At 42.1% G+C, this 20,996-nt stretch overlaps 1 protein-coding gene across 1 annotated transcript in view; it reads right to left on the reverse strand.

Moving 5' to 3' along the window:
* Positions 1-8,048: 8,048 nt before the first annotated feature.
* trmt44 (tRNA methyltransferase 44 homolog) overlaps positions 8,049-20,996 on the reverse strand; it is a 32,633-nt gene continuing 19,685 nt past the window's right edge. Inside the window, 5 exon segments of the mRNA XM_055645278.1 lie at positions 8,049-8,288; positions 10,902-11,018; positions 14,121-14,271; positions 14,273-14,536; positions 18,450-18,633. Coding sequence (XP_055501253.1) covers positions 8,080-8,288; positions 10,902-11,018; positions 14,121-14,271; positions 14,273-14,536; positions 18,450-18,633 — 925 coding nt within the window. The 3' untranslated portion in view covers positions 8,049-8,079.

The raw sequence follows: 20,996 nt of genomic DNA on the forward strand, positions 1-20,996 counted from the left end.
TGAGACGTTGCGTTGTGCCAGGGTCTTGGGCCTGTCCCACTTTGGCCTTCAGTTCCGCGACAGGTCGTTGTCGCACGAAGATTTCGTTCGCAACAAAAATTTTGGAGCCCCGCACAATGCCGCGCACAACTACATACCCCTCCGCGCTTCTCAGTGGGACCGGCCCCATGCGGCCATACGATGCCCGTGCACCACGAGGTCGCGTAATTTGCGTGCCAAGGACACGCAAGTTAATGGTGCACCTCAGGATGCAGTGCTGGGCCCATTGCTGTTTGTCATTTATATCAATGATTTGGATGATAATGTATATGGTATGATTAACAAGTTTGCAGATGATACTAAAGTCGGTGGTATTATAGTGAAGATGGTTACCAAATATTGCAGCAGGTTCATGATCGGTTGGCCAGGTGGGCTAAGGAATGGTTGATGGAAGAAATGTGAGATGTTGTATTTTGGGAAGTCTAACATGGGCATGACCTACACCATGAACGATAGGGTTCTGGGGAGTGTTGCAGAGCAGAGGGATCTAGGAGTGCAGGTAGACTTCCCTGAAAGTGGCATCACAGGTAGATAGATAGGGTTCTGGGGTATTGTGTTCAGTTTTGGTCTCCATGTTATTTGAAAAATGTTGTCAAGCTGGAAAGGGGGCAGAGATTTACAAGGACGTTGCCAGGACTGAAGGGCCAGAGTTATAGGGAGAGGTTGAGAATGCTAAGACTTTACCTACAGATGCTGCATATCCAGTATGAAGTTATACAAAATTTCTGATTTGAGATGTCTGTTGCTTATAGCTACCTTAGTACTAGCCTGAACCAAGAGTGATGAAAAATCTATGTGCTATAAAATGTATTCATAATTTTGAAGTTGTAAATTACTCCACATTGATCAAACCAGGTCACAACAGGGTTGATGAATGTAGTGTCATTTTAAATATACTGTAAAACCTTGGTACTGGGGCTTTTAGTAGGTTGCAATGTTTTCTTTTCAGTATAATTTCCCCCAAAGTTTCTTGGCCAAGTAGCACAAATGATTAAAGTATTTCAAGCATAAACTGCATTCCGTGCAATTCACTCTTAAACAATAATTTATTTGCACAGGTTTCAAAATCCATGTACTCAAGGTAAGCCACCTTACACGGGCAAGATGCCAAATGACATGGATTATTTTCAATTTGATTTAGTTATTTTGATGATGAATGATTTATTTCATAACTATTGACAAACTCTTTGCAACTTCAGGTGACCTACTTGTGCTGCGATTTAACTGCATGCATTCTCTTTTCATCGGATATGTAGGAAATGTGGATATTTAATTGAACTATAACCATAACAAAATCAACTTTTTTCCCTCCATCTTTAGCTTGAATTGAGAAATGTTTCACTCGTGATCAATTTGACTTCTATCAAAGGTCACTATTCCAAATACCATAATCTAAAAATCAAAATTAGCTAATGACTATGCTTATCAAAAGTTATTAATTCTTTTGTTGGGTCTGTAAATTGCAAGTTGTTGTGCCTGGCTAATATTGTTTGTGTAGCTTCAGTTTTCTAAGTGACATTTTCAGACTGGCTTTGACTGGTATTAATAGGAACACAGTGCGGCTCTTTGACAGGATACTCAATTCCTGTTGCTTAGAATTATTTATGACTATAACATTTCACTCAAAGGGAATGAAAAAGAAAGAACCTTCTCTTAATCCGCTACTTATCAACGGGGAAGTAATTTAATTGGAAAAGACGTGTGTAGTGAGGAAAGGTAGGAGACAGCATTCAGTTTGAAACTTGTCACACACTGCACAGAATGGAGGCTGTGCAGGTTGACTGGATGACAAAGGCACCAGAAAACTCTCATCTCTTTCACTGTATGTATCAGGTGAACAATTGCACACAAAATGTTTTGTTCCCTTGTTTGGAGGCAAAAATATTTAACTTTTCTTCAGTCACCTGAAACATCACAACAGTCAGTGTGGAAACAGGCCCTTTGCCCAACTTGCCCAATTGTCCCAACTACACTAGTCCCATTTTTGCATGCGTTTGGCCAAAGTCAAGTCAAGTCAAGTTTATTTGTCACATACACATACGAGATGTGCAGTGAAATGAAAGTGGCAATGCTCGCGGACTTTTGTGCAAAAAGACAAACAACCAAACAAACTATAAACACAATCATAACACACATATACCTTTACATAATAAATAATGGAAGGAAAAACGTTCAGTAGAGTTAGTCCCTGGTGAGATAGGCGTTTGCAGTCCGAATGGCCTATGGGAAGAAACTCCTTCTCAACCTCTCTGTTCTTACCGCATGGCAACGGAGGCGTTTGCCTGACCGTAGCAGCTGGAACAGTCCGTTGCAGGGGTGGAAGGGGTCTCTCATGATATTGTTGGCTCTGGAGTTGCACCTCCTGATGTATAGTTCCTGCAGGGGGGCAAGTGAAGTTCCCATAGTGCGTTCGGCCGAACTAACTACTCTCTGCAGAGCCTTCTTGTCCTTGGCAGAGTAATTCCCAAACCAGATGGTAATGTTCCCGGACAAGATGCTTTCCACCGCCGCTGCGTAGAAGCACTGGAGGATCCTCGGACACACTCTGAATTTCCTCAATTGCCTGAGGTGGTAAAGGCGCTGCCTTGCCTTACTCACAAGTGCTGAGGCGTGTGATGCCCATGTCATATCCTCGGAGATGTGGACTCCCAGATATTTAAAACAGTTCACCCCATCCACAGGACCCCCATATATCCCTCTAAACCTGTCCTATCCATGTACCCGTCTAATTGCTTCTTAAATGTCAACATAGTCCCTACCTCAACTACCTCCTCCTGCATCTAGTTCCATACCCGACACCACACTTTGAGTGAAAAAGTTACCCCTCAGATTCCTATAAAATCTTTCCCCCCATCATAAACCTATGCCCTTGGGTTCTCTAATCCCCCACTCTGGGCAAGAGACTATGTGTGTTCACCCAATCTATTCCCCTCATGATTTTATACACCTCTCTAAGATTACCCCTTGTCCTGCGCTCTAGGGAAGACGAGTCCCAGCCTGCTCAACCTCTCTATAGCTCAGACTCTCTAATCCTGGCAACATCCTTGTAAATTTTCCCTGTACCCATTCCAACTTTACATTTTTCCTATAACATGGTGCCCGGAAATGAACACAATACTCTAAATGCGGCCTCCCCAACGTCTTATATAACTGCAACATGGCCTCCCAACTTCTATACTAAATACTGACTGATGAAGGTTAACGTGCAAAAAGCCTTTTTGACCACCCCATCTATCTGTGATGCCACCTAGTAATCTGCCTTCCTGTTTTTGCTACCAAAGTGGATAACCTTACATTTATCTGCATTAAACCTCATCTGCCATGCATCTGCACACTCCCCCAACCTGTCCAAGTCACCCTGCATTCTCATAGCATCCTCCTCACAGTTCACACTGCCACTCAGCTTTGTGTCATCTGCAAATTTGCTAATGTTACTTTGAATCCCTTCATCCAAATCATTGATGTACATTGTAAATAGCTGGCGTCCCAGCACCGAGCCTTGCGGTACCCCACTAGTCACTGCCTGCCATTCTGAAAGAGACCCGTTAATCCCTACTCTTTGTTTCCTGCCTGCCAACCAATTTTCTATCCATGCCAGCACTCTACCCCCAATACCATGTGCCCTAATTTTGCCCACTAATCTCCTATGTGGGACCTTGCTTTCTGAAAGCCCAGGTACACTACATCTACTGGCTCTCCCTTGTCCATTTTCCTAGTTACATCTTCAAAAAATTCCAGAAGATTAGTCAAGCATGATTTCCCCTTCGTAAATCCATGCTGACTCAGACAGATCCTGTTACTGCTATCCAAATGTTCGGCTATTTGATCTTTTATAATTGACCCCAGCATCTTCCCCACCACCGATGTCAGGCTAACTGGTCTATAATTCCCTTTTTTCTCTCTCCCACCTTTCTTAAAAAGTGGGATAACATAAGCTACCCTCCAATCCACAGGAACTGATCCTGAGTCCATAGAACATTCGAAAATTATCACCAATGCATCCACGATTTCTAGAATCACTTCCTTAAGTACCCTGGGATGCAGACCATCGGGACCTGGGGATTTATCAGCCTTCAGTCCCATCAGTCTGTCCAACACCATTTCATGCCTAATGTGGATTTCCTTCAGTTCCTCCGTCACCCCAGATCTTCTGGCCACTACTATATCAGGAAGATTGTTGGTGTCCTCCTTTGTGAAGACCGATCCAAAGCACCTGTTTAACTCATCTGCCATTTCCTTGTTCCCCATAATAAATTCATCTTTTTCAGTCTTCAAAGGTCCAACTTTGGTCTTCTCATTTTTTTCCTCTTCACATACCTAAAGAAGCTTTTACTATCCTGCTTTATATTCTTGGCTAGCTTACCTACGTACCTCATCTTTTCTTCCCGTATTGTCTTTTTGGTTATCTTCTGTTGTTCTTTAAACAATACCCAATCCTCTTGCTTCCTGCTCATCTTTGCTACGTTGTACTTCTTCGCTTTAATTTTTATACTGTCCCTGACGTCCCTTGTCAGCCATGGTCGTCCCTTTCTCCCCTTGGAATCTTTCTTCCTCCTAGGAATGAACTGATCCTGCACCTTCTGTATTATTCCTAGAAACACCTGCCATTTTTGTTCCACTGTCATCCCTGCTAGTGTATCTTTCCAGTCAACTTTGGCCAGGTCCTCCCTCATGGCCCCATAGTCCCCTTTATTCAACTGCAACACTCACACCTTCAATCTACCCTTCTCCCTCTCCAATTGTAGATTAAACCTGACCATGTTATGGTCACTGCCTCCTAATGGCTCATTAACCTTGAGGTCCTTTATCAAATCTGGTTCATTACATAACACTAAATCCAGAATTGCCTTCTCCCTGGTAGGCTCCAATACAAGCTGTTCTAAGAATCCATCACAAAGACACTCTATAAAGTCCCTTTCTTGGGGTCCAGTACCAACCTGATTTTCCTAGTCTACCTGCATGTTGAAATCTCCCATAACAACCACAGCATTACTTTTGCTACATGCCAATTTTAACTCCTGATTCAACTTGCGCCCTATGTCCTCGCTAACGGTTGGGGGGGCTGTAGAATAGTCCCATTTGGGTATGTTTACCCTTACAATTCCTTAGTTCTATCCATACTGACTCCACATCTCCTGTTTCAATGCCACCCCTTGCAAGGGACTGAATTTCATTCCTTACCAACAGGGCAACCCCACCCCCTCTGCCATCTGTCTGGCTTTTCGATAGGAGGTATACCCTTGTATAATCATTTCCCAGCCCTGGCCCTCTTGCAGCCAATTCTCAGTAATTCCCACAACATCATACTTGCCAGTTTCGAACTGAGCCTCAAGCTCGTTCACTTTATTCCGTATACTTCGCGCATTCATATACAGCACTTTGATCTCCGTATTCACATCCCCCCTTGCACTGCTCGCAATTGACCCTGATCTTACTCTGTTGTCCATTCCCATTCCTTCCCATTAATTTGAGAATCTTTTGCAATTTTTCCTGTAGTCGCTTCCCCTTCAACTCCATCTTTATACTCCCAATTTGCCAATCCCTCCCCCCCCACTATTTAGTTTAAACCCAAGTGCAGCCCTAGCAAACCTGCCTGCCAGAATGTCAGTCTCCCTCCAGTTAAGGTGCAACCCGTCCCTTTTGTACAGGTCACCCCCTACCCCAGAAGAAATCCTAGTGGTCTACAAATCAAAATCCTTGCTTCCTGCTCCAGCCCCTCAGCCACACATTCAGATCCCCTATCTCCCTGTTCCTGTCCTCATTAGCACGAGGTACTGGAAGCAATCCAGAGATAACCACCCTAGAAGTCCGGCATTTCAGTCTACTTCCCAACTCTCTGGTCATGTTGGAGAACCTCCTTCCTCTTCTTCCTAATGTCGTTTGTACGTCCAGTCCCTTTACACCTCCATCCTCCACCAAGAAGTTCTCAATGCCCTCCAGTTCTTCCTTGAACAGAGACCCAATCACATTCCCTCTCCTAACACCCTTGTCTGACTGGCAGAACTTGGCCCCACCCTCAACAACTCTTTTGACTCCTCTCACTTTCTTCAAGTTAAATTGTAGCCTTGGGCACTTGCATAAGCCCCAGCTATGCCTGCTTTTTTGTCAGTTATGTCGAACAGTCCTTGTTTCAAACATACTCTGGCACCATCCCCCAACGTTCTCCTCTACATCGATGACTGCACCGAGGCTGCATCCTGCATCAGTACAGAACTCATTGATTTATTAACCACTAACTACTATCCTACCCTCAAATTAACTTGGACTATATGTGACACTCTCTCCTCTTTCTTGATCTGTCTCCATCCCTATTGACTGACCGACTTCCAGTTATCTGGACTACACTTCCATTTGCCTATTGCAAAGATACTACCCCTGCTCCCAATTTCTTCATCTCCGCAACATCTGGTCACAAGATGAAGATTTTCATTGAAAAAGATTTTCATTCGTCCTCTTTCTTTAGTAAATATAGTCCCCCCCCCCCCCCCCCCCCCCCCCCCCCCCGCTAATCTCACCCATATCTCTATCCCGTAATTCTGCTCTCAATGGTTAGAGTTCCCTCATCCTCACCTTTCACCCCACCAGCATCCACATCTAGTGCATCATTGTCCGACAGTTCCGTTACCTCCAATGTGATCCCACCACCAGTAACAAAGTGATCCCACCACCAGTCACATTTTTTCCGGCTTCCGCAGAAACCACATTATCCAATAATCTTTGATTCACTCATTCCTTCACACACAAACTACCCCCTCCCCAGGTACTTCCCTCTGCAACCTCAGGAGTTGTAACATCTATCCCTGTATCTCGTCCCTCACCTCCATCCAGGGACCCAGCAGTCCTTCCAGTTGGGACAGAAGTTCATGTGACTCTCATCTAACCTCAACAACATCTGGTGTTCCCAATGTGGGCTCCAGTACATCGTCGAGACGTAGTGTAGTGGCCATTTCATCAAACATTTGCGCTTGGTCTATCAAGGCCTACTGGATCTCCCGGTTGCTAACCATTTTAACTCCTTTTCCCATTCTGACCTTTCTGTCTTGGGCATCTTTAATTGCCTCAGTGAGTTCACGTGCAAACTAGAGGAACAGCACTTCATATTCCACTTGGGTAGCTCACAACCTAACGGTATGAACATTGAATTCTCCAATTTTAGGTAATTCCACTCCTTTTTCCCCCCTCTCCCCAGTATCCCACCTGGAATCACACCTATTTCTCCCCTCTCCCTCCATTCTTTCCTCTACCTTCACAATTTCCAACTCTTCAATCCTTTTGTCTCACTTGGCTTTTCATCTCCACCCTTTATCCAAACATCTGCCTATCAAGCTCACCCTCACCCCTCCATCTGTATATATTATCTGCCAGATTTTACCTTGCCCCCTCCCCTCTCTTCTAGCTTTCTTTCTCCCCCACCCTACACAATCAGACTGAAGATGGTTCCCGACCTAAAAACGTCAGCTGCCCATGTTTTCCAGAGATGTTATCTGACCCACTGAGTTACTCTAGCACTTTGTCTCTTATTTCAATCTGCTAGGTTGCTTGGCCTGTTTACTCAGTTTCAGATGACAGGTTTAATTCACTGAATCATATTCAGCTTACAGGTTCAGTAACCTGCAACACAAGAAACTTAAAAGCGAAACATCTGAGGGGAAGTTCCGCCACAGCCCTGTTAGAAGGCTCATTAGTTTAGTTTAGTTTAGAGATACAGCGCGGAAACAGGCCCTTACAGCCCAACGGGACCACGCCAACCAGCGATCCCCGCACATTAACACTATCCTAAATCCACTAGAGCCATTTTTTACATTTACCAAGCCAATTCACCTACATACCTGTACGTCTTTGGAGTGTGGGAGGAAACCGAAGATCTTGGAGAAAACCCATGCAGGTCACGGGGAGAACGTAAAAACTCCATACTTAACACAAAGGAACAAGTATTTGAATATAAATGAAAATCTTTATTCTTGTTTGCTATATTTCATTCTAATTGCCCAGAAAAAAAAAAAAAAAATTTGCCCAGAAGAACAAAATATGGCCAATAATTTACTTCACAGTTCGAGGCCGCAGTTCTTCTGTTCCATGTGCGAATGGACATTTTTCAGCATTTCGAGGACAACCATCAGGATGGTTTAAAAAGAACCAGCAAAGACGTGATTTGGATGTGTCTAATGGCATTTTCCTTGCACCGGGTGATTGTTTTTTAGTTTGCTTTTCTTTTGTCCAATCTCGAATCTGAACCTGGCCACGAGCAACTGCATGTTGGAGAAATAAAAAGTGTTTTCAAATATTTTAAAGCATTTGCCTCTACATTTGTGATCCAGTTACCCTGGTGAATACATTCCTACAGCTTTACATCAAAAGTTCTTCCAGATAAATGTATGGTGAATTCAAAACCATTTAAATAGGCTAATCATTCAATTCAAGTTCAGTCACTGATTTCTTAGATAAAGAACCATGTATGGAAATAAAAAAAGCAATAAATACAGGGGATCCCTTGGTTGCAGAAGACATGATTTACGGAAATCTGACTTTATGCTAATTTGCCCAGTTTCTACTCTCAGGTATAGTACTCGAATCTTTTCACCACAAAACAATGCAGTGACCACCCATAAAGCCAATGCCTTCTCCAAACTTTTGTTCACTTAAGAGCGAACATTGTGCACCCTGATTGACCATTCATTAGCACACTTTCTTTTGTTAAAGTTGCCAATATTTCTCTTGGTGATCGGCAGATAAACACCTCTCATCAGTCCTGCATTACTACAACCATATATTACCATTCACTTGCTGCCAACAACTTCAATCAACTATGCTGACCTTCCTAGTGTACTCTTTGCAACCCTAACATTTGTCAAGGCTAAAGATTCTACATTAGTTTAGTTTAGTTTATTATTCTGACACACAATGAAAAGCTTTTTTATTGCATGCTATCCAGTCAAAGACGACTATACACAATTACAATTAAGCCTTCCACACCTCACAGATAAAGGATAAAGGGTACAACATTTAGTGCAAGATAAAGTCCCATTAAAGGTAGTTCAAAGGTCTCCGATGAAGTAGATGAGTTTCAGGACCGCACTCTAGCTAATGAGAGGGCAACTCAGTTGCCTGATAACTGCCGGGAAGAAATGTTCCCTGAATCTGGAAGTATGTATTTTCAAGCTTCAAACTCTTGCCTGATGAGAGGGGAGAAGAGGGAGTGCTGCAGTTCCATAATCCTTGATTATGCTGATAGTCCTTGCTGAGAAGTGTAGATGGAATCAATGGTTGGTGTCTTGGCACCAGATTACGAGGTTCTCAATCACTTTCCTGTACTCTGTCCCGTCATTGTTGATATCCGGCCCACTAGGGTGGTGTCGCCTGCAACCTTGTAAATTGAGTTGGATTGGTATTTGGCTGTACTGTCATGAGTGTGTAAGGAGTGCAGTAGGGGGCTGAGAAAGCATCCTTGCAGGACACCAGTGTCGTGGATTATTGTGGAAGATGATTTATCACACGTCCTCACTGATTGTGCTTTACTGATCAAGAAGTCGAGAATCCAGTTGCAGAGGGAATTGCTGACTCCAAGTCCAATGAGTTTGGAGAACATTACTATTTAGGGGGAAAGTATTCACTACTGATTTTAGCAAAATTAAGTTTAACAGTTCTTGAGAATGGAACCCATAATGTAGGTATGTTGCAAAGCCTACCTGAATCGTGGCTGAGAATCTGCCCCACCCCGTGTGCGCGATTTTGGCGCTGTTTAGAGGGGGCGGGTTTAAAACGCGATTTTTACTAGGCTGTTGCAATCGAAAATGTTCAGCCTAGTAAATTATTAACGAAAAATCGCTGAAATTCCCCGTCGCAAAAGGTATTATTAGTTTTTATGGCCTTGTATAATAGTTATAGTAGTTTAAAAATCACTCTCTAAACCCGCGACCTCTCGCAGCCCCAGGGTTTTATAAAGTAAACAATTAAAGGTATGTACCTTATTTTTACATTAAAAGGGGCTTCTTAAGAACCCTATGTACAAAGTTTACTATAGCGAGTAGCTCATTTTGGGTTCTTTATATCCCGCAGTATTTTTCTGGGCATTTGAGGGCACAAAGCCAGCGCAATGTGAACGTTCTAAACCAGCGCGTTCAAAGGAACCCACTAGAAAGCCGATTTAAAATGGACTTTAATTTACAGCAATTGAACACTAAATTCCTTCCATTTGGCCTATAAATTGATGTAAATGAGATTAAAATATCATGTTTTATTGTGATTTATTGGTGAATATTATTTGGACACTTAGGCTCTGTAAAAATGTTAATCATTTATTAAGAAATGTTTAGATCTAGTAATTGAAGTTTGAAATTTGCTACACTTGGGTAACTAACTAATTATATGCTTTAATTTCAGGTCATCCAAGTTAGATTATTTTATGTTTGTTTCAGAATGGTTCAATCTACGATAACTGAAAATTTCATTCAGTTCTCTTAATTTTTAAGAAGGTTATGGCCTTTTGACAGCACGCGATCACAGCTTTTTTGTTATGTCCATAGAAAATCAATAGGGAACAAGATGCTAATTTCCGAGTATGAAAATGGCCATAACTTTTTAAATACTTGAGATATGAAAGTGAATTAGGTGTCAAATTAAACTTATTTTTATGCTTTATCTGATGGGATAAATTACAGACTTGATTTTTTAAATCTCAAAATTTTGTAACATTGCTACATAATGTAACTGAAGGATCCCCTCTACAAAACTGCTGTGAGTGTCAATAGGAGGAAATGGGATGTGATGACAGCCAACAAAGATTAAATGACATTGTTTAATACCACAAGGAAATGCTACAATCTGAGACTCTAAATAGAATTAATAAAGGTTGCAAATCTTACCTTCAAATACCTGACAATTGTTTCTTAAGAGTGTCTTCAACCCTCCACACTCATTTTTTAATCTCTGTAATGCACTGCTGTCTAGAAGATCCGCTACATTCTTCAGGGGCAGGCTTCCTGTGAGAAAACATATTGGAATAGAAATGGTGAGAAAGCCAAGATATTCACATCTAAGTGAGTACTTTGCATCTGTAACGGACACAAAGTACTGGAGTAACTCAGCAGGTCAGGCAGCATCTCTGGATAGGTGACGTAAGGGGACAGGACAAGATATATCCCAAGGTCCTGATGGGACCTATCCCAGGTTATTAAGAGAGATAAGAAAGGTGATTGCAGGAGCCTTGACAAAGATCTTTACTCTACTCATCTACTCTAGCCACAGGCGAAGGGCCAAAGGACTGGAGAGTGTAGGTTGGTGGGCCTCATTTTTAGTTTGGAGATACAGCACGGAAACAGACTCTTCGGCCTACCAGGTCCGCACCGACCAGCGATACCTGCATACTAACACCATCCTGCACCCACTAGAGACAATTTTTACATTTACCAAGCCAATTGACCTACAAACCTGCACCTCATGTCAGTGGTAAGGAAGCCAATGGGTTTGTGATATACAGGTCAACCACTGATTTTCAGGCAACTAGTGATCTGGCACCTCCTTTAATCCGGACAAAATTGCAAGAGCGCACTTGAAATCCCTCCCCCCCGGAAGTCCCCCTCGAAAATGTGGATCCTAGGCCAGGTGAGGCAGCTGATCTCAACCTCATCGGGACTTCTGCGCCGAACAGTGGGTCGAATTTGTCCCCTGCAGCTGAGGCTCTGGAACTCTGGTCTGGACGGAGCCAGCAGATCTTTTCCCATAACTGAATTTTGCGGCAGTTCAGCAGGTCAAATTTTGGCACCTGCGGCTGGCGTTCTGTACTATTAACGCAGCCGCCCCCCCCCCCCCCCCATGGCCGTGATCTCTATTGGTCTGGCAAAACAGATAATATTGCCAGGGTCTGGAACCAAGAGTGTCGGAAAATCAGTGAAGGCCCTATATAGGAACGATTTGGACGTAAATGTAGGTAGATAGACACTAAAAGCTGGAGTAACTCAGTGGGACAGGCAACAAATTTGGAGAGAAGGAATGGATGACATTTTGTGTCGAGACCCTTCTTCAGACTAGGTTGGTTAGGAAATTTGCAGATAACACAATCGATCACATTCTTTGAGGAAGGATATCAAAGTCTACAACAGGATATAGATCAGCTACAGAAATTGGCAGAGATATGCCGGATAGAGTTCACTTTGAGCCAGTGTGAGGTGTTGCACTTGTGAGGTGGAAAGTAAGGGGAATATATACAATTAACGGCAAGACCCTGAACAGCATTGATGCACAGCTGACAAAAACTCCCTGAAAGTTGCAACACAAGTAGAGTGGTAAAGGCGGCAGATGGTATGCTCGCCTTCATTGGTCAAGGCATTGACTCCAAGAGTGTTAAAGCTTCATAGGACTTTGGTCAGACCACATTTGGAGTATTGAATACAGTTCTGGTCGCCCCAATACTGGAAGAAAGTGGAGCTTTACAAAGGGTGTAAAGGAGGTTTACCAGAATGATGCCTGGATTGGAGATGAGCTGCAAGGAGAGGTTGGACATACTTGGATTGTTGTCTCTGGAATGGCAGTTGAGGGGAGACTTGACAGAAGTATGCAAAATTATGTGAAGCATAGATCGGGTAGACAGGCGGAAGCAGGCAAATAAGATTTTGGCTCAGACATTGGGGGCCATAGGGCCTGTTCCTGTGTTCTATATATCTGGGATTAGAGAGGTTCAATAGAACGTTTAAAATTATGAAGTTAAAAGGGGTAGATTTAGAGATCAATTGCAGTCTAGCCCTGAATGTAGAAACATAAGTATAAAATAGTTATAGATCAAATAAACAAGAATTAATTTTGTAAGAATTTGAAACTCATTGCCTGGAATCATAGGCTGGATGCATTTAATGAGAGGTATGATGGTTATGAATGGATGACAGCACCACTGAGGAGCGAGAGTTGAAGGAATGACCTGTTTCTGTGATGTGGGTTATAAGTACATTAAACCACATCAATATTTTCTGAAATTGTGCAATAATGATCAGAGGCTTAACCAAACAAGTCATCTCACATACAACTCTAAAATGACCTCTTCATATTTGTAAAACAGATGTCATGATTATAATTACACTACTATTTGATTGATTATGCTGAAAAATTATATAATTGCCCTGCAAAATTAGCAGTCTGAAATAACTGAGCTCAAATTTGGATCATTTGCCTGAAAAATAGTCAGCATCTTCATCTTTTGTGGCTTAGTTTACCAAATATCATGCAATATGTGAAATTACTCATGTATTGGAGGGTTTTGCTCTTTACAAGTTTAGAGTCCGAAAACTAGTCAGCAGGTCATGCTATTTTAAAAATAAAACTGGTTATCCAGTCTGAAGAAGGGTCCTGAAATGTCACATATACGCGTCTTCCTCATCCTGCTGATCATCATGCATTTTAGTTCAGAGATACATCGTGGAAACTGGCTCTTCGGCTTACCAAATCCACACCAACCAGCGATCCCCGCACATTAACACTATCCTGCACACACTTGGGACAATTTTACCCTTATACCAAGCCAATTAACCTAAACATGTACATCTTTGGAGTGTGGGAGGAAAAACGTGGTCACGGGGATAATGTACAAACTCCGTACAGACAGCATCCATAGCCGGGATCGAACCCGGGTCTCTGGCGCTACAAGTGCTGTAGGTAACAACTCTACCGTTGCGCCACCCATGCTTTATTCCATGACAATCTATTTATCATGCTGCCTCACCCAGAGTTGCTCCAATGCTGCTATTTAAAACAATATTTTACATTTATAACCCATATGAGCAAATAGATATTAAAAATATTGCTTTCCATTAAAATATTTTTCAATTCCACAACATCCTTCACATATATCTAACGATTTTTTATTATGAGACAATATACCAGCCAGTAAGAAAGGCAAAATAACCAGTTTCTATCGCAGTTAATACAATGGTAAATGTATAAATTAAAGCAATAAGAGGAATTATTGGTGTTTCAGACATTGGAATCTCTGTCATTCGAGCAAACAAAATTTGAGCCCTTCATTTTGAAAATCTAAAATAATTGATATAATATAGAACAGAATGACATGGAAAAGAGTGGTTTATCAGTCCTACCTCCCTTGTTCCAATTTCCTGCATTGTCTTCATCATTACTGTTCTGAGAGGAGTCCTGATTTATTTTCAAAAGTTCTTTGGCTACTTGAAGCACAACATCATCTGTGAAATCCCTCGGCAGCGTAGCACAGTTCCTAACTTTTTGTATTTTTTTCTCGTGGTTGGAAACCAGCCAACCACTTGCTGGATGCAAGTGAATTCATTTCAGCAGAAGTATCTTGAACCATAGAATCATAAGCATTGGAACAATGTTTCATATCAGGAGCAAACAGTGAAGTGGAAGCAATCACGTCACTAAAATGATTATTTGTACTCAGAGTACAAGAATATCTTTCTCTAATATATTGTGTTCTTTCTTCATCCAATCTTTCTTCACTGGACAGAGGATATGTTCTTTGATTACCAATCAAGCAAACCTACAAATACAAGGAAGAAAATACGAATCAAGTAAATTTATCAGAATATTATTGCTTTTCCACCTTGAAAGGCACAATAAGCAAGTTGCTTTTGAACCAATGAAGACCAAAACAAATTGACAACTGAAGTATATATAGCTATCAGTTTTGGGAGAATAATTTTGTAGTAACTACTAATGTACATCAATTTTAAAAAAAGCAATTACTTCAGTATTTCTGAATTAATGTAATTATTTCTGCTTGACAGGCTGATGAGACTACTATATAAATGTATTGAGCATCCTCTAATTCAATTGCTTAATAGAAAAATTAATATTAAATACCACTACCCCGTGGACTTTTCAACCGAAATGGCTATAAAAATTAAATAAATAGAATTTTATCACGTCCCAAATAAAAGAAAGGACTTAATTTGAAAGAGGTTGATGGTCTATTTACAAAACGCAGGCTTCTGAGGTACATTTTCTGCAAGGTTACGATTAGCTTTTAGGTCCAAAAAGTCATCAAATTAGCATTTCACGCTGAGTGACTATGATCAGTGTGCTTTGCCATGTCTGCACACTTTTTGCAGACATTGAAAGTGTGTTAATGTCCTCACAAATATCTTGCCAAAGTGATTTGCAATGTGCCAGTGCTATTTTTTTAACTTCACGGTTGCGCTTAAACTGAAGTCCTGAACTCCAGCATTCTGTTCTTAATCCTCTCAATTTCTCTAATTTTCCTTCCTCCCGTCACTCTTAAAAACAAACACTGGCCGTCTTTAAACAGTTTGCCTAAATCACTTTTTTTGCGAAATGCCCCTGCTACAAAGCAAAATTATATAAATAGTTGTTGCGTTGTAATGTGATTTTGCAAAGTCACATGAGAAACTTTAATGATTAGAGCTAAGATTGAAGTCTGAAATACATGACCTTTATGAATAACTCCAATTTTAAAAAAATGCAGTGCAATAGTTTGCTGTTTTACTACACTCACATATTTTACAAAAACCCAAAATATTTATCACAAATAATTAAGTCTGCCCAGTACATTTGTTTGGTATACCTTCAGACTAATACATTTATACAGATAAAATGACAAAATCATTGCACAGAACCTTTACAGTTAATTACTGAAAGAAAGTTGAACTGAAGGGAGATCACAAGTAAGATTGTGTCATTGATGTCCAGAGGAAAAGAATGGTGCCAGTAAGCGAGTTGGGGGCTCGCCTCTCACACACTCAAGAGCCGCTTTGGGGGTTCAGAGGTCGGCTGTGGCAGATGCCCTGGGGCACGGAGACTAAGTGGCGGCTGTGTGAGGTGAGGGACAGTGTGTCGTGGGTCAATGTTTGTCGTGGGCCGATGTACTGGTAATGTGGGCTGCTGTAAGCCCTGCAGCAACCAGAGGCTCAATTGTATTAGGTGTCACTCCAAGAGGGGGGCACAGGGATAGTACATGGCCTGCAGTGGTACAGTGCGACTGAGCAGTGGGAGGAGAATATTGACAAAATTGGCTGGGCAGGCCAACCCCTGCAACTCAAACCCAGTGCCGTGCTGAGCCAACAGGCCTTTTATGGCCAATTTAAGACTCCATATTTTATAACAACTTTGAACTTTAAAGGATGCAAGATGGTGCCAGAAACATGTAGTAATCTTGTGTCTGAAGAAGGGTCTCGACTCCAAACGTCACCCATTCCTTCTCTCCAGAGATGCTGCCTGTTCTGTTGAGTTACTCCAGCATTTTGTGTCTATCTTTGGTTTAAATCAGCATCTGCATCATAACAAGAGGATTTGAGTATAGGAGCAGGGAGGTTCTACTGCAGTTGTACAGGGTCTTGGTGAGACCACACCTGGAGTATTGCATACAGTTTTGGTCTCCAAATCTGAGGAAAGTCATTCTTGCCATAGAGGGAGTACAGAGAAGGTTCACCAGACTGATTCCTGGGATGTCAGGACTTTCATATGAAGAAAGACTGGATAGGCTCAGTTTGTACTCGCTAGAATTTAGAAGATTGAGGGGGAGGGGGGGATCTTATAGAAACGTACAACATACTTAAGGGGTTGGGCAGGCTAGATGCAGGAAGATTGTTCCCGATGTTGGGGAAGTCCAGGACAAGGGGTCACAGTTTAAGGAAAAAGGGGAAATCCTTTAGGACCGAGATGAGAAAACCATTTTTCACACAGAGAGTGGTGAATCTCTGGAATTCTCTGCCACAGAAGGTAGTTGAGGCCAGTTCATTGGCTATATTTAAGAGGGAGTTAGATGTGGCCCTTGTGGCTAAAGGGATCAGGGGGTATAGAGAGAAGGCGGGTACAGGATACTGAGTTGGATGATCAGACATGATCATATTGAATGGTGGTGCAGGCTCGAAGGGACAAATGGCCTATTCCTGCACCTATTTTCGATGTTTCTATGCAGTTCCTTCATACATTAGGAATATTGAGTACTGCCTCAGAGTAATCATCTATTCTTACGCACTTACACTTATGATTGTGCCTATTTATGGTAAAAACTTTACTGAGCTGTATGCAGAAAAAGGAATTTCACTGTACCTAGATACACGTGACAATAATGTACCATTGATATAAGACCAGGCGTAGGCCTGTCTTCTGCAGCCTATCCCACCATTCAGTATGATCTTGCCTTATCTATCCAGGTTTCATCTCTTCTGCTGTCAATTCCACATCATTTCAATTTTAAGATATTTAAAAAAATATGTATTTGCTTTTTAAATGGTTCCAGGGATCTAGCCTTCACAAATCTCCAGTATAGAGATTTTCAGATATTCATGACTCCCAGCAAGAAAAAATTCCTCTGCAACTTTTTAAATGATCACCTCCTTATCTTTTATAACTATGTCAAAACTGCAATACAAGACGATCTATATTGTAAGGACCATGTTAGCTGAAATGGAGTTGTCAGCTAAATTAGCAGCACAGCATTCCAAACGCTTCAAAAACAAGTAGACGTTTCAAAACATGTAGAAGATGTTCTCAAACAATTCTGGGAATGTCTGGCTATGTCTGGGTTTGCTGAACAAAACACTGCAATAGTTGAGCCGACCACCTATGCCCCCCTACCGCAAGTAGTGCAGAAACGGTGTGCATCAACAGGATAAGTGTGGCACGGTCTGATTGGACGAGAAACGCCATAAAATAATGTGTCGAGCGCCCTTCCAGAGCAGTTGAGAACCCCGCCCTTGGACCGTGTCGCAAACGGTGCCAGGAAATTGACAACAGGTCACTACACGGCAGCATGCTTTGCTGTGTACTCGGGGTTTGCGCATGCATACGCGGATATGGGAGTCTATGTGCTTTATTTGGTAGTGTAATAAAATATTTTGTTGTACAAACTCTGTTGCCTGAATCGGGTGATTTGTCAAACATAACATTTGGTGTAGTCAGCAGGATTCAAACAGACACTTAGTAATAATGTGTAAGTTGAAGAAATAAGTGGAGACTGAAACTCGTCAGATCCCCGGGTGGGTGGACAACACGGACAGGTTCCCCGAGAAAGAGCCACAAACTGTTGATGTCGTAAGTTAGATCCCAAGCTGAGAATCTTAAATAAAAAGAACAAGAAGTAAAAAACCTAAAAGACAAAATTGATGTTAAAAAAGCGCTCACTGACTGTCAGAGGCAGTGGAAACGTCCAGAAACTGGGCAACGGAGATGTAAAACCGGGCAGTGGACACAGCTTGTAAGTTGGCTGGCTCAAGCAAATGCAGGCGGCTAAGTTCACGGATTGGCAAATTGACCCAATTAAAGTCCGTCTGCTAATGAACCAGGGGGAGATCGTTGATACCTGGGATGAGGACATCTGTTATGATAATGACAGAAGTTCTGCAGCAGATCAGGGTCCCCCACGACAAACATTTGACCCTCCCCCCCCCCCGCTGCAAAAGAAAATATTTTAGAGAAAATTGTTCTCATACCCGTTTTGTAGATGGAATTCGGAGGCAATCTTCCTCAACTTTAAAACCACAAACAGATCCCACTTCTGTAATGAAATTCAGATATGCTCTGTACTGTGTATTTTTAGGTTCCCTTCGACAGTATTTTCCATAAAAATCATAGAAGCAACAAGGCAGGACAAAGTAGCGGCATGAATAGGATGACCTGCGACACAAAGTCAAAAACATCCATGAGTCTCTTACCACTGCAAATATTTTGGACTTGTGACTTGTATACAACCAATAACTACCAAAAGTTGAAATTGTTTGGCAGTCATTTGCTATTAAGCCTCTATCATTAACTTATTTTATTACAGCAAATATTACAGCATAAAACATCAGAGCTGAAAAATGCATGTTGAAGCAATACATATGCATCTATGTTAGCAATTTGGTTCTGTAAAAAAAATCGTCAGACTGGACAAATTAAGATTAATAAAATAAAGAGATAGATTAGAACATAAAATAGCACTGTATGTTTAAAACTGAAGAAGGGTTTCGGCCTGAAACGTTGCCTATTTTCTTCGCTCCATAGATGCTGCCTCACCCGCTGAGTTTCTCCAGCACTTTGGTCCTACCTGTATATTTAATATCTCTTTTTAAAGAGTTATTTGTGCTTGCAACATAAGGTACCCCAAATGACACAATAGCGCAGTGGTGCTCCCCAACAGTGTCAGGGTCCTGGGTTCGATCTTTTCTACGAGTCCTGTCTGTACAGTTTACATGTTCTACCTGTGACCACATGGGTTTTCACCAGGTATTCCAGTTTCCTCCCACATTCCAAAAACGTACAGGTTTGGCTTCTGTAGATTGTCCCTATTGTGTAGGATTGTTCTGCAGCCGTTCAGTGACATCCCTGGCCCTTGCACCAGGGCGGCAACATACCATCCCAAACGAGACTACAGGATGGTATGTTGCCTCCCTGGTGCAAGGGTCAGGGATGTCACTGAACGGCTGCAGAACATTCTGGAAGGGGAGGGTGAACAGCCAGTTGTCGTGGTGCATATTGGCACCAACGATATAGGTAAAAAAAGGGATGAGGTCCTACAAGGTGAATTTAGGGAGCTAGGAGATAAACTTAAAAGTAGGACCTCAAAGGTAATAATCTCTGGATTACTACCAGTGCCACAGGCTAGTCAGAGTAGAAATAGGAGGATATTGCAGATGAATACGTGGCTTGAAAAATGGTGCAAGGGGGAGGGATTCAAATTTTTAGGGCATTGGAACCAGTTCTGGGGGAGGTGGGACCAGTACTAACAGGACGGTCTGCACCTGGGCTGGAATGGAACCAATGTCCTTGGGGGAGTGTTTGCTAGTGCTGTCGGGGAGGATTTAAACTAATGTGGCAGGGGGATGAGTGCAAGAGCAGAGAGGCAGAGGGGTGTAAAATGAGGATAGAAGCAATAGGTAGCAAGGTGAAAAGTAAAAGTGGCAGGCAGACAAATCCAGGGCAAAAATCAAAGAGGGCCACTTTTCAACATAATTGTATAAGGGGTAAGAGTGTTGTAAAGACAAGCCTGAAGGCTTTGTATCTTAATGCAAGGAGCATTCGTAATAAGGTGGATGAGTTGAATGTGCAGATAGTTATTAATGAATATGATATAGTTGGGATCACGGAGACATGCCTCCAGGGTGACCAAGGCTGGGAGCTGAACATCCAGGGATATTCAATATTCAGGAGGGATAGACAGAAAGGAAAAGGAGGCGGGGTAGCGCTGCTGGTTAGAAAGGAGATTAACGCAATAGAAAGGAAGGAGATTAGCTTGGAGGATGTGGAATCGATATGGGTAGAGCTGCGAAACACTAAGGGACAGAAAACACTAGTACAGGCCACCTAACAGTAGTAGTGGAGTTGGGGATGGCATCAAACAGGAAATTAGAAACGCGTGCAACAAAGGTAAAACAATTATAATGGGTGACTTCAATCTACATATAGATTGGGTGAATCAAATTGGCAGGGGTGCTGAGGAAGAGGATTTCTTGGAATGCATACAAGATAGTTTTCTAAACCAACATGTGGAAGAACCAACGAGAGAGCAGGCTATTCTAGACTGGGTATTGAGTAATGAGGACGGGTTAGTTAGCAGTCTTGTTGTGCGTGGCCCCTTGGGCAAGAGTGACCATAATATGGTTGAGTTCTTCATTAGGATGGAGAGTGACATTGTTAATTCAGAAGCAAGGGTCCTGAACTTAAAGAAAGGTGACTTTGAGGGTATGAGGCGTGAACTGGCCAAGATAGACTAGCAAATGATTCTTAAAGGGTTGACGGTGGATATGCAACGGAAAGCATTTAAAAACTGCATGGATGAACTACAACAAGTGTTCATCCCAGTTTGGCAAAAGAATAAATCAGGGAAGGTAGTGCATCCGTGGATAACAAGGGAAATCTGGGATAGTATCAAAACAAAAGATGAAGCGCACAAATTAGCCAGAACAAGCAGCCTACCAGAGGACTGGGAGAAATTCAGAGTCCAGCAGAGGAGGACAAAAGGCTTAATTAGGAAAGGGAAAATAGATTATGAAAGAAAA

This window comes from Leucoraja erinacea, chromosome 1, assembly GCF_028641065.1.
Source record: "Leucoraja erinacea ecotype New England chromosome 1, Leri_hhj_1, whole genome shotgun sequence".
NCBI classification, from domain to species: Eukaryota; Metazoa; Chordata; class Chondrichthyes; order Rajiformes; family Rajidae; genus Leucoraja; species Leucoraja erinaceus.